This window comes from Gracilinanus agilis, chromosome 1, assembly GCF_016433145.1.
Source record: "Gracilinanus agilis isolate LMUSP501 chromosome 1, AgileGrace, whole genome shotgun sequence".
Classification (NCBI taxonomy): Eukaryota; Metazoa; Chordata; class Mammalia; order Didelphimorphia; family Didelphidae; genus Gracilinanus; species Gracilinanus agilis.
Genome location: NC_058130.1, coordinates 699,783,445 through 699,796,590, shown reverse-complemented (window position 1 = coordinate 699,796,590; position 13,146 = coordinate 699,783,445). Strand labels below are relative to the sequence as shown.

The 13,146-nt window shown below is 40.3% G+C and overlaps 1 protein-coding gene across 2 annotated transcripts in view; it reads right to left on the bottom strand.

Annotated features, from left to right (window-relative positions):
- The window catches only part of ADGRB1 (adhesion G protein-coupled receptor B1), an 83,197-nt gene extending 74,814 nt beyond the window's left edge, over positions 1–8,383 (bottom strand). For both annotated transcript variants that reach the window (XM_044658301.1, XM_044658303.1), the window contains exons 1-2: positions 8,283–8,383; positions 3,830–3,932 (exon numbers count right to left, since the gene is read on the bottom strand). In XM_044658301.1, the coding sequence (XP_044514236.1) occupies positions 3,830–3,932; positions 8,283–8,383 (204 nt within the window). The remainder of the gene's footprint in view (positions 1–3,829; positions 3,933–8,282) is intronic.
- Positions 8,384–13,146: the final 4,763 nt, after the last annotated feature.

Here is a 13,146-nt window from a genome sequence, read left to right as displayed (position 1 = left end):
TACACCAACAGGGTTAGAGCTCACTTCAGGCCAGAGCTGAGACTCAGTCCAGACATGGATTTATGCTTCAATCTGGGGCCGGCTTTAAGATTTAGATCCCTGGATTACAGCTGATCTGATGTCTAAGATTAGGGCTTGGTCAGTGACATTAGGATTAGAGCCTATTTGAGTCAATACTTAGGAAGTAATTGTTATGGTTCCTCCTTGTGGTGTTCAGGGTTAGGCCTTAATCTGGCACTGAGATCAGGGCCCTTCTACTGCATCCCAAAAGTTAGGGGCCAGTCTGAGCCTGGGGGAAAGGCTCAATAAACTGGGGATAAGAAGCCCCTTAATACCTCCCAAAGGTATTTCCTACCAGGGAAACGAAGTAATAGATACAGTATTACTAGATGAAAAAAACAACAACACTACGTAAATATATTAATATAATATATTATTATTGTTATTATATATAATTATAATATAATTAATATAAATATATTCAAAGGGGCAGCTAGGAAGCACAGTGGGTAGAGCACCAGACCTGTAGAAGAGAGGTCCTGGGTTCAAAAATGGCCTCAGACACTTCCTAGCTGGGTGACCCAGGACAAATCACCTAACCCCATTTGCCCACTCTTTACCCTTCTTAGAATTGTTACTACAACAGAATGTAAGGTTTTAATATATAAATACGTATATATAAAGAAAGGGTTTAATATATTTGTATATATTCTATATTTAAAGGGTTTACTATATCATATATGTATCTATATAAAGGGTTTAATATACACTATAAATGTATATATGGTTTAATTTAATGTTATATGTATATATTATATATAAAGGGCTTAATATATCATATATATGTATACATGCAGGATTTAATATATTATATAAAGGGTATAATATATGTAAGTGTATATAGGATTTAATACAATTTATAAAGGTTTAATATATGTACATATTCTATATTTAAAGGGTTCACTATATAAAATATGTATATATAAAGGGTTTAATATATATAATATGTATATCTGGTTTGATTTAATGTTATATGTATATGTTACATATAAAGGGTTTAATATATGTGTATACATGCAGGATTTAATATATTCTATAAAGGGTTTAATATAGATGTGTATATGTAGGGTTTAATATATGTACATAGTCTAAATTTAAAGGGTTTACTATATAATATATGTATATATAAAGGGTTTACTATATTATATATGTATATGCAAGGTTTAATTTAATATTATATGAATATGTTACAAATAAGGGATTTAATATAATATATGTATACATGCAGGGTTTAATATATATAAAGGGCTTAAAATATAATATGTGTATATATTAGGTTTAATATATATAAAGAGTTTAATAGTAATGTATATTTACATATAAAGGGTTTAATATATAATATATGTCTAAATATAGGGTTTAATATACTATATAAAGGGCTTAACATATATAATATATAGTTTAATATATGATATAGGTATATATAAAGGGTTTATTATATATTATATTTATACAGATTTAATATAATATATAAAGGGTTTAATATATATTATATATAATACATATATAAATGAAGGTCAGAGCAGAAAGCAACCTTAACCTTACCCTCTCATGGAGTCACAGGGAGGGGGTGTGACTTGTCCAAGGTTACATCGGGAATTTAGCAGTAAAGGCTAGAAGGGAATTCAGGATTCCAGACATCCCCTTTAGGGTTTATTCTACTATGATGTGCACCTGAGATGGCTCAGTGGTTCCTTATATTTGGCTATATTCCCTCGGTTTTAGTTAGGGCTCTTCTCTTTTCTTTAATCCCGAAAGGATTAAAATAATTGAAAACAACTATTCAATATCTCCCTCCCAAAAACTCTTCACACCCAGAAAGAAAATATAAATGGTCTAAGTGAGAGTTGTACTAGAGTATATTGATTGAGTGTATTGATTCTAAGGCAGAAGAGTACCTATATATACGTTTATTATATATTAAACCCTTTATATACATTTTATTAAACTCCTTCTATATAATATATACACAAATAATATATTAAATCACTTATAAATACATATATTAAACTTTCTATAATATATATCTATACCTATATTAAACCATTTACATATAAAATAAAGCAAAATTGATAGCAAGGGCTAGGCAATTAGGGCTAAGTGACTTGTCTGGGTTCACAAAGCTAGGAAGTGTCTAAGTCCACATTTGAACCCGGATCCTCTCAACTCCAAACCAGGCGCTCTATCCAGTGTGATATCTAGTTGCTCATTTTTGCTTTTCTTTGACATCTCAAAACTTAGCACCATGATATGTGGTAAGCAGTTAAGGATGCTTGCTGAGTGACTGAGTTCTGGGTACTGTAATTTAGGGGGGACATTAGCAAATTGGAACATGCCCAGAAAAGGGTAACCAGAATGGTAGGAGGTTTAAAGACCATAGGAGGAATGGTTTAAGGAACGGAGGATATTTAGCCTGGAGAAAAGAATACTAAGGAGGAATATGATAAAGGTCATTAAGTATTTGAAGAGCTAGGATATGGAAGAAGGATTAGGTTTAGACTTATTCTGCTTGACCTTAATGGGAAAAATAAGGAACAATGGGTGGAAGGAAGTAGAATTTTGTCACTGCAAGGAATAACTTTGTAACAATGAAAACTGATCCAGAATAGAGGGACTTCCTTTAGAAGTAGAGGATGGATGACTCTCCTCAAGAAGAGATGATAGGGCAGCACAGTGGATAGAAAACCACAATCTGGGTTCAAATTTGACCCCAGACACTTCCTAGATCTGTGACCCTGGGCAAATCACTTAACCCTGTTTGCCTTTTGCCTTTGCCTTTCTGTCTTAGGGTTTTTACTAGGACAGAAAGTAAGGCTTTAAAAAAGAAGAAAGACCATAGGGGAACTCTTGCATGAGGATGGATCAGTGAGAAGAAAGAGCATTTGATTTGGAATCTGAAGACCACTGTTCTAAAACCAGCTCTGTGATTTACCTCCTGTGTGATCTTGGGCAATTTACTTCCCTCTCTAGGTCTCATTTCCCCCATCCTGCCCCTGCTTTTTCCACCTCTATAAATTAAGAAGTTTAGATTAAATCAGAATTTATTGATTTTTTAAACTAATTTTAAAATAATATAAAATTTTAAATTTTAAATAAAAAAAACTAACTTTTTATGTCAAGGACCCCTTTCAAAAGCAGGTAAGATTCATGAAAACCTTCTCAGAATAATGTTTTGCTGCCTGTGTTCATATACATCATCCTTCCCCTCACCACCCAAATTTATATAGTGCTTTAAAAATGTTAACTCACTTTATCCTCATAACTCTGGCAGGGGAAGAGGGTGGGTATGCTATTTTGAATCCCTGATTTACAGCTGAGGAAATGAAAGTAAAGAAGGGTTAAGTGAAGCCCAGAATCACACAGCTAGTGAGTGTCTAAGGCTGAATTTGAACTCAGGTCTATCTTTCTCATTCCAAGTGCAGCACACTATCCATGGCACCACTTAGCTGCCTCTCATTGAAGGAAATGCTTAGCTTCATTCAGTAGGAGGTTATTGAAAATAAATATGTAATTGTTTTCCCCACCCAAGTTCATCTCATTCATCCCCCCTCTAATTTAAGAATGCTTTGATTCAAGGGTCTTTTAGGTCTATAAAATTCTGTGAATCTAACAATAACAACTTAACATAAACATAACAATTTTCCATTACAAAGCCTTCTGTCTACATCCTCTTAATGGATTTAGGTTATTGGTTGTGTTAGGGCTGAACTGAGAATCTGCTGATTTTAGTGATTTTAATGGTGGGGTGGGATCTGGGGAGCACCCTTACCTTGTTTCGAGTCTGGGTCTGTCCTATGAGGATGAGAGCGTTGGAAGAGATGATAGAGAGGCAAAAGTTGATGAGGATAACAGACCTTTCAGAGCGGATGTACCTGGAAGAGAGGAGAAACAAAAGAACACTGGGCCACTTCCAATGTCTTGGGACGTACCTTCAATAGATTCTAGTGCTTTGTTCAGGAACCCTAGGCTTGGGAAGTGGCCCAGGCATTTAGAATCATCATTTTCATCATGATTGCCATCACTGTCCTCATATTAACCCATGACACACATCTTCATCATAAGAGAGACAATTATATCAGTGAGAAAGCAATCAAAGCCAGGACAACCTGGGCTCAAGCCTTGCCTTGGACACGTACTCACTATGGGACTAATGCTATAGAACTGCACATAAGGATCTCTAACTTAGAAAACAACATATTAACATTATCTGTGTTCTACTGTATTTTTATTTATTTCACTAAATATTTCCCAATTACAATTTAATCTCCTCCAGGCTTTACTAGGTGCTTTTGATACCTCTCCTCTAGGTAATTCTCTAAAACTAGAAATTGCAGAGAACATGCTAGCATGTACTGATATAGAGGTGTTTCCTATAACAGTGAAACCACAGGTCTAGTTCCTATCCCATCCCTCCCATTTGCATAATGGTCACAACCATTTCTATATAACCAACTTCAACACCACTAGTGCATCAACCATCATCTCTATCTATATACACGATCACTACCGCCCCTCTTCAGCATCATCACAGTGAGCACCATCAGCATCACCACAATCAACTTCCAAATCATCCTTACCACCAGCAACTGTCCTACCATCACCATCGTCATCACTGTCACCAAACTCATCTTCATAAGCATCACTACATATAATTACCATCAGTGCAGTGTTGCTGTATATAAAATGTACATTACTATCATCTCCATAATCACTATCAGGATGGCAGGAGAAAACATAATCATAATCATCTGCATCTATATAATAACCATCATCATCACTAGCATTGCCATCCCTTTTTCTCTTTCCTCCTCTATTTCTTCTCTCTTCCCTTCCTCTCCCTCTCTCTTTCCCTCTCTCTCTCTCTCTCTTTCTCTCTCTCTTTCTTTCCCCGCTCTCTTTCCCCCCCTCTCTTTCTCTCTCTCTCTTTCTCTCTCTCCTTCTCTCTCCATTTAATTGATTAGCTAGCTAACCATCTTATAAAACCACCATGACCACAATCACCATCATCTCCATAATCACTATCATCATCACAATCAATAAAATCACCTTTACCATAATCACTGTTATCATCGCAAACACTGGCACCATCATCATCAAAGATACCCAGCATCCCATCATCATCATACACTCTTTCCCCAAGACTTTATCAGGCTTTGAGAAAGAATGTCATTGGCAGAAAGAGTGCTGGATTTGGAATCAAAGGATGAGGTTCAAATTCTCTTTCTCTTATGATCTGTGTGGCCTTGAACAATTCACTCAAGCCACTCTAGTCCTCGGTTTTGTTGCCTGTGAAATAAGGGGGTTGAATTTTATCCTCTGTAGTTTTCCCTTCACGTCTAATCTATGACCAGCAAGGTCCTGTGTTTTCTCATGGCCTGAGGGAACTGTAGAAAGCCAGTGACAATAATCTAGCCCCACAATGACACAATCGGGGAAGAAACATAAGGAGCCAGACTCTTATTAGATCATGTCTACATTTTTTGTGGAAAAAGATCTGGTCACAAACAAAACAAACCAAAAGCACAAAAAATTGAAAAAAAAATGCTACCTTCTTCTGGGGAATGAGAGAGCTCTGGGGAACTTAGATACCCCCGAGACATCATCCCCTGTGTCCTCAGGAGCTCCTCATGGGAGACATAGAACCCAACATAGATTAAAATCAAGTCATAAGAGGGAGTAATAACTTCAGTTCTACCACTTACTACCTCTTAGGTCCTCCCTTTCTTCATCTACCAAATATAGGGATTGGGTTAGAAGACCTCTAGGGTTCCTTCTGGCTTCTTTTTGTTGTCCTATGAATCTGGCTTCATTTTCCAACCCCCTGTAACCACCCACCCGATCAGGATCTGTCCATCTGACATGCCCCGGACTCTGTGTGTTGTTTAAGGATGTGTGTATCTGGGCAAACGCGTTCCTCTGTGTGTGGCGTCTGCTTAGAGGTATGGGAACCTGTGCATGCAGAATATTTGTGCATACAAACGGGGAAGCAGAAGTGACAGTGTGAGCGTGTGTGTAAGGGCACACAAAGGAGTGTGTGCAGTAAGGATCTGCACGTCTCACACACCATCCACAAGGTACAAAAACCACTGCTTGCTTCAGTCTATCCAGTCCCTCAAGCCTGGGAGATCAGTAAAAATCTTGACCAACTCTCTCCCCATGAACAAACAACCACCAGCCAAATTGGGTCTTTGAGGTCCAGAACAGATCATAGAATATTAGAGATGGAAGGGCCCTTAGGACATGGAGAATTTAAACAACAAAACACAGAATACTGGAGCCAGAAGGGACCACCAAATAGGTACTGTCAGAGGGCTCAGAGAATATTAAAACTAAGGACATAGAATATGAGTATCAAAAAGAACACAGGACATCATTATTTTTGTTGTTCAGTCTTGTCTGACTCTTCGTTGACCTCATTTGGGATTTTCTTGGCAAACACAATGGAGGGGTCTTTTCTTCTCCAGTTTCTATGACAGATGAGGCAATTGAAGCAAATAAGGTAAAGTGACTTGCTCAGGGTCACACAGCTAATGAGTGAGTATTGATTCTAAGACAGAAGATAAGGGTTAAAAATACACGCACACATCGAATGTCTGAGTTGCAAAGGACCTTGGAAATCACGTTCTTTGATACTGTCATTTTATAGGAAGCCTCAGGACTAGGCAGTGACTGGGCCAAGGTCACAAAGCAAGTCAGAACGAGAAGTCTCCTAACTGCCTGCCCGGAGCTCTTTCCACAGGAACGCTCAGCCGCTTCTGGAGTCCGCCTCAGCCAGCCCGATAAGGTCATTAGCCAGTACGATGTCAACGATAATTGAACCTGACAGTTCCCGACACGGTCCCCGGGGCAGGCAGCCCTGGAGGCAGGACAGGTCGATGTGACCCCCTTGTAGGGAACTGGTTCCATTTTCCTTTTCGACCGGGATGCCAGGGTGATTGGCAGCTGAGTGGGAGGAAGGGGTGGGGGCGAAGCAAGAGATTAGATCATGTTGGCTCATGCCTCTGGGAAAATAACCAGAATCTGGTTCCCAGGACTTGGGGAGGTATCTATAAAAATAATTTATTTATAAAATAATTTATAAAAATAATTCTATAAAAATAATTTATCCTACTATTCCATCGTACTCACTGATAGGCTGAGTGACCCTGGGTAAGGCCTTTCCCCTCTCTGGGCCTCGGTTTTACCATTTGTCAAATAAAGAGGTTGTATTGGTTGATCTTTAAGGCCCCTTCTGGCTTTTACATTACGCTCTGCATTCTAAGGTTGTTCTAGCTCTGATGTGCTATTCTACATCTATGTAGGTCTTTGATTTTTTTTAAAGCATAATTGTACTTATAATTCCTTTAAATCTTCACAAAACCCTCTAGGAGGCAATCAGGTCAGGGAAAGTATTCTCCTTTGATTAAAGGGGGAAACTGAGGCCCCCCAAAGTGATTCCTCTCCCTCCCCATTCATATAGTCAGACCACAGCAGTTGGGACTCAAACGTAGGTCTCCTGCCTCCGAGCTGAGGTGTCTTCGCTTCATACCACTGCCTCTTGTGATCCCTGTGATGGGTCCTAAACCACGCATCGGGGTGGGTGTACAGTGGCCATTCCCCCAACATGAGCCTATGGACTGACTGAAGACCACTGATTTAGAGCAGGAAGAGCCTTAGAGATGATGGCGTCCAACGCCCTCTTTTTATACATAAGAGAAACTGAGGCACAGAATGGTTAATGGCTGTCTCAGGTAGGATGCCCAGGGAACATCTGAGACAGGATAGGGATCTAGATTTTGCTGACTCTGAGGCCTTTGCCCTATTCACTACTCTGCAGAGTCTCAGCACACTTGCCAAAGGCCCACATCTTCTCTCATTTAACTTTCATGATGTCTTGGGAAGGAAGAAGAAAGGGAATCAGTAAGGAATGTAGGGAGGGAAAAAGGGAGTGAGGAGGCAAGGAAGAAATGAGGGAAGAAAGGAAGGAGGAAGGAAGAGGAAGAATGAGAAATGAATTTTACAGATATGGCAACAGAAGTCCAAAGGACTCAACACTTAACAGAACCAGAACAGAAACCCAGACCCATCCCAAGAAAGACATTCTGAAACACCTGATAAGACAGGGAATAGTGTCAAGTCAGATTTGGGGGATTCCTGAGAAACTGCCCCCACCCTCGCCCCCACAAAAGGCCACCCCCCATTTCCCAAAGGGCACCCTGAGAACCAGTCAGTTGCCTACCTACCTCCACACAGAAACGTAGATGATGATGAGGAGTAGCAGGGTCAGGGAAGACACGCCGCAGCCCACGATGAGTGTGACTGAGGGGACGATCACCTTTTCCATGTTCTGTAAGAGGGAGAGAGACACACACAACAGGGAATGGACATGTCAGCCTCAGGCCCTGGCTAGGAAGGAATGGGAAGATGGCATAGAACTGAATGGAATGAAGCCAAGTGGAAATGGAAAGGGGTAGATTAGATCTAAATTCTAGCCCCAGCTTTGAGACTCACTAGCTATACGGAGAAGCCCCTACCCCTCTCTGGGCCTCGGTTTCTTCTTCTAGAAAGAAGGAGCCTATAATGCAATGGAACTTATGGAACTCTAAGGTACTGTCTTGCTTTTCTATGCCATGAGGCCATGAATGGAAAAGGACAGACGTTTGGGGCTACAGGTCAGGGACAGAGGCAGAGCAAGAACCCATATTTCCTGACTCCCAGTCTAAGAATCTGTCCATGAACTGATGATATCATTGGTTTCTGGGTGAGGGGGAGCATGGTCAGGAGGTTGGGTCAATGAGATTCAACCCAAGACAAAATTTATACTCACTGGCTCCCTCCTTCCATTCATTCTTTTCTTTCTCCTGCTTTCATTTTTCTTAATTTTAAAAATAATATTTATGTTTCCTCCATTATACTCCTACTTTCTAAAAAGTACTCCCTTCCTCTCTTACCTGTTCTTCAGGTTTAACCTCTTTCTGGCTCCTTCCCATCTTCCCTGACCTTGCCTAGCCAGTATTGGCCTTTCCCTTCTCCTAGAGTTCTCACTATTTAGTTCCCACAGCGAACCACTTGACATTTGGCCCTTCCTTTTTTTGGGTGGGGGGTGGGAGGGAGCGTAGAGATGAAGGCTCACGTCCCGAGTTGGGCGTCCTTCTGCCTCTTTCCCACCTCCAAATAGAGCACGACCCAAAGCAGGGTAGACAAGGGAGGCTGCCTACATAAACTTGCAGAATGCAGGAAAATCATAAAAGTTACCCTATAGGAAGAACTCTGTAATAACCGAATAACCGTAGCTGTCCTTCAATGGATTTTCCTTGGAATATAGTGAGCTCCCAGTCATTAGAAGAGTTCAAGCCAAGGCGGGAGAAAAGTGTGAATCTCTATAACACTTTAAGGCTTATTAAAGGCCTGTTATTAAGTTCTACAGCTCCCACTCTGGGGCCCTGCTCTCCTAATTGGGGAGCACTTACTAGATCTAGTAGGCAACCCAGCCATCTCCCAGCCATGCCAGTCCCTGCTCTAGATAAATGAAATCACAAGTATGGATCAAAAATACATTTTAAAGTAGTCTAGGCAATAGAAGAAGTTAGGAATTAACCTGTCTGGACCTCAGCTTTCCTGCCTCTAAAGAAAAAGGGATTCTATAGAGATACAATTGATAATTTCCAACCCAGGATCAGTAGTCTAGCAATCTGATTCTGACAATAATTCACTGTGCAATCATGGGCAAATTACTTCCCCTTTCTGGGCCTCAGTTCCCCACTTTGTCAAACGGGGTTGTGGAGGAAGGAAAGATATAGAACAGATTGCTTCAATGGTTCTCCAAAGCTCTATATTCTATTCTTTGTATTCCACCGTGACTTTCAGTTCTTACATTCTAGGATTCCTTTTCCCTCTGTCTGTTCATCCTAGTAATTAATCCCTTACTCACATTCATAGGACTCTGAGCTAAGTTCCCCACCTGCTGTTCTCAACTATATCTCAGAGCATTTGAATAGTGTAGGGGTGGGAAGGAATTTGGCAATTTAGAGAGAGACAACTGACAATTATTTAAGGGTCTCACAGCATCCATGGAAGAAACTCTATTAACAATCACACTTTCCTCTTTCTCCTTCCCTCCTTCCTTCTTTCCCCTCTCCCTTCCTGTCTGTAACAATTTCTTTCCTTCTCTCTCTGCCTATAAGCTCTCTCTGTCTGTCTGTCTGTCTGTCTCTCTTTCTCTGTCTCTCTCTGTCTCTCCCTCCCTCCCTCTTCCTATTTCTATGTCCTTTGTCCTTCCCCACTTTGTTTCTCTTTCTTTTTCTCCCTCTCTGTCATTTCCTTTGTCTCTGTCCATCTCTGCATCTTTTTCTGTACATCTTCCTCTATCTCTCTGGATGTCTTCCTCCATCTCCTCTTTCTCCTTCTCCAGTCCTCTTTGTCTTCCCTCCCATCAGTCTAGGGTCACAGCTGTCTCCAATATTATGCTGGCCTCCAGCTACTCTAACCTACTTTATCAGCTGACAAAGAGGAAAAACATCCAGAAACAATGGAGTACCTTAGAGCACCCTCTCTTCTCCTCACCCCACTCCTGCCTTCGGGACACTGAGGTCCACTCTCTGGATGTGGCCTGAATCCTATGTGGCCACCCTTGAAAAGAGGACTCAGCCATGGAGCTAAGGAAACAGAACCCATCACATCCCTCCAAATTCATGCCCACACAAGGAATTCAGGGCTTCAAAAAAACAGGTGAAATACTTCAGCCTGGCATTCAAAGCCTTAAAAAAAGACCTAAGCTAATCTGTAGCCTTATTCCTTGCCCTCACTCTCTAAATTAGGATCATTCCTACTTCCATGTCTTGGTTCAGTCCCCCTGTCCTACCACGTTGTCCGATTTCCTCATCCTTCATCAAAACAAACAAACGAACAAAAGAAAACTCATGTTCCATCTCCTTGGGGAAGTCATCCATCCCTGATGTGTCCCGTCCTTACTGAGTTCTCCCTCCTGGGAATTCTATAGGTCTATCTACTTCACATAATTCATCATTAGCTCACATCTTCTCTGAATATCCCAATCCATTAACCAGTATTTGAGTACTTTTGACGTGCTGCTATTCTTATTTCCCAAGGGTGGGGTAAAACAGAAAGGACACGACTTCTGGAGGGAGAGGACCCGGATTCAAGCCACTCCTTTCATGCTTAGTACTTCTGAGACCTTGGGCATGACTCCCTCTGGCTTCTAGTCTCCTCACCTGGACTTGAGGGCTTCTGAGACCCCTTCTTGGTCTAAAGCTAGGATCCCATAATCCTTTGGGGTCAGGAGTCAGGAGAATGGGGAATTAGAGAGATTAATGGTTTTAGGTTCAAATCCTGCCTCTGGTGTTGCCTGTCTTTGTAGCTTTGGCTAAATCACTTAAAATCCTTAGCCGCCAGTGTCCTGATGGTCTCTAAGGTTTCTTCCAGTTCTAGACCTATGATCTTTTGAACTCTCTAGGTGAGACTTTAGGCAGGTCACCTCCCTTCTGGGTGCCTTACTTTCCTCATCTGTTAATTGGGCACAGGGATTCTTATACTACTGCCTTCATGAGGTTATTGTGAGAGTTAATTCAGAAAACTTAAGTTTTGGTTTCATATCTGGCATTAATCTACCAGTGTCATGTTAGACCAAGTGCCTTCCCCTTTAGTTCTCATTTTCCTATTTTCTATGTCAAATGAGAAGTTTGGATTAGATATTTTCTTTTTTTTTAAACCCTCACCTTCCATCTTAGAATCAATACTGTGTATTGGTTCTAAGGCAGAAGAGCAGTAAGGGCTAGGCAATGGGGGTCAAGTGACTTACCCAGGGTCACCCTGCTAGGAAGTGTCTGAGGCCAGATTTGAACCCAAGACTTCCCATCTCTAGGCCTGGCTCTCAGTGCACTGAGACACCCAGCTGCCTCCTGGATGAGATAATTTCTAATGTCTCTTCTATCTCTGATATCCTGTGATATTTTTTAGGCTGGGGATGGGGATAATTTTGTGATAAAGAGTCAAAGGATAAGGAAAGGACCTTAGAAATTTTTTGATCTACCATACTCTGTGTTATTTTACTGATGGGGAAACTAACGAAGTTCAGAGCAGCAAAGTAACTGGCCTTCAGTCACCCACTGAATCACTTAAACTCTGGGAACTGATATTTCCTCTTCTGAAAAGCACAGATTAAAAACAAATATTTATAACTTCTCCTTTCCAGGGCCCTTGTGAGAAAAATGGCTTGACAGTCTTAAAATTCTAGAGAAATGTGAATTAGTATTTTTAAGACTACATCTTAATGCCTACTATATTGGAAAGAACTCTAGACCTTGAGTCAGAAAATAATATGGTCCCAAATCTTGTCTCCAACAACTACTAGCTTTGGGACCTGCAGTTTCCTCATCTGTACAATGGGATAATGAAAGCACCTACCCGGGCAGCTAGGTAGGTGGTTCAGTGATAGAGTGGCCAGGTCTAGATTCAGGAGGTCCTGGGTTCAAATTTGGCCTCAGACACTTCCTAGGGGGATGACCCTGGGCAAGCCACTTAACGTCCATTGCCTAGTCTTTGCCATTCTTCTGCCTAGGGACCGATATTTTGTATCAATTCTAAGACAGAAGGTAAAAGTTTAAAAAAAAAGATAAAAATAAAAATCCCTCTCTCATAAAGATGTTAAGATCAAATGCGATAACGTGAATAAAGCACTTGGAAAACCTTAAAATATTGCCAGTTAATAATAATGTCACCAGTTAATAATAATAATTACTAAATTTTTATTATGAATTATTATTAAATAAATGTTAAATTATTTTATTAAATTATTAAACAATAATACTAAATTATTTTTATTTCTGTTATTGATTATTAAATATTAATAATAACAATGATAAGTATTTGGGGGAAGGAGGGGTTTCAGATCTGTGATCTGCCAATGCAAATCCTTATAAACACTTCCTCTATAGTGTCATCTTTTTTTCTTTCTTTTTTTTTTTAACACTTACCTTCCATCTTAGAATCAATACTAGACATCAATTCTAAGGCAGAAGAGCCTTGGATTTGGGGTTAAGTGACTTGCCCAGGGTCACCCAGCTAGGAAGTGTCTGAGGCCAGATTTGA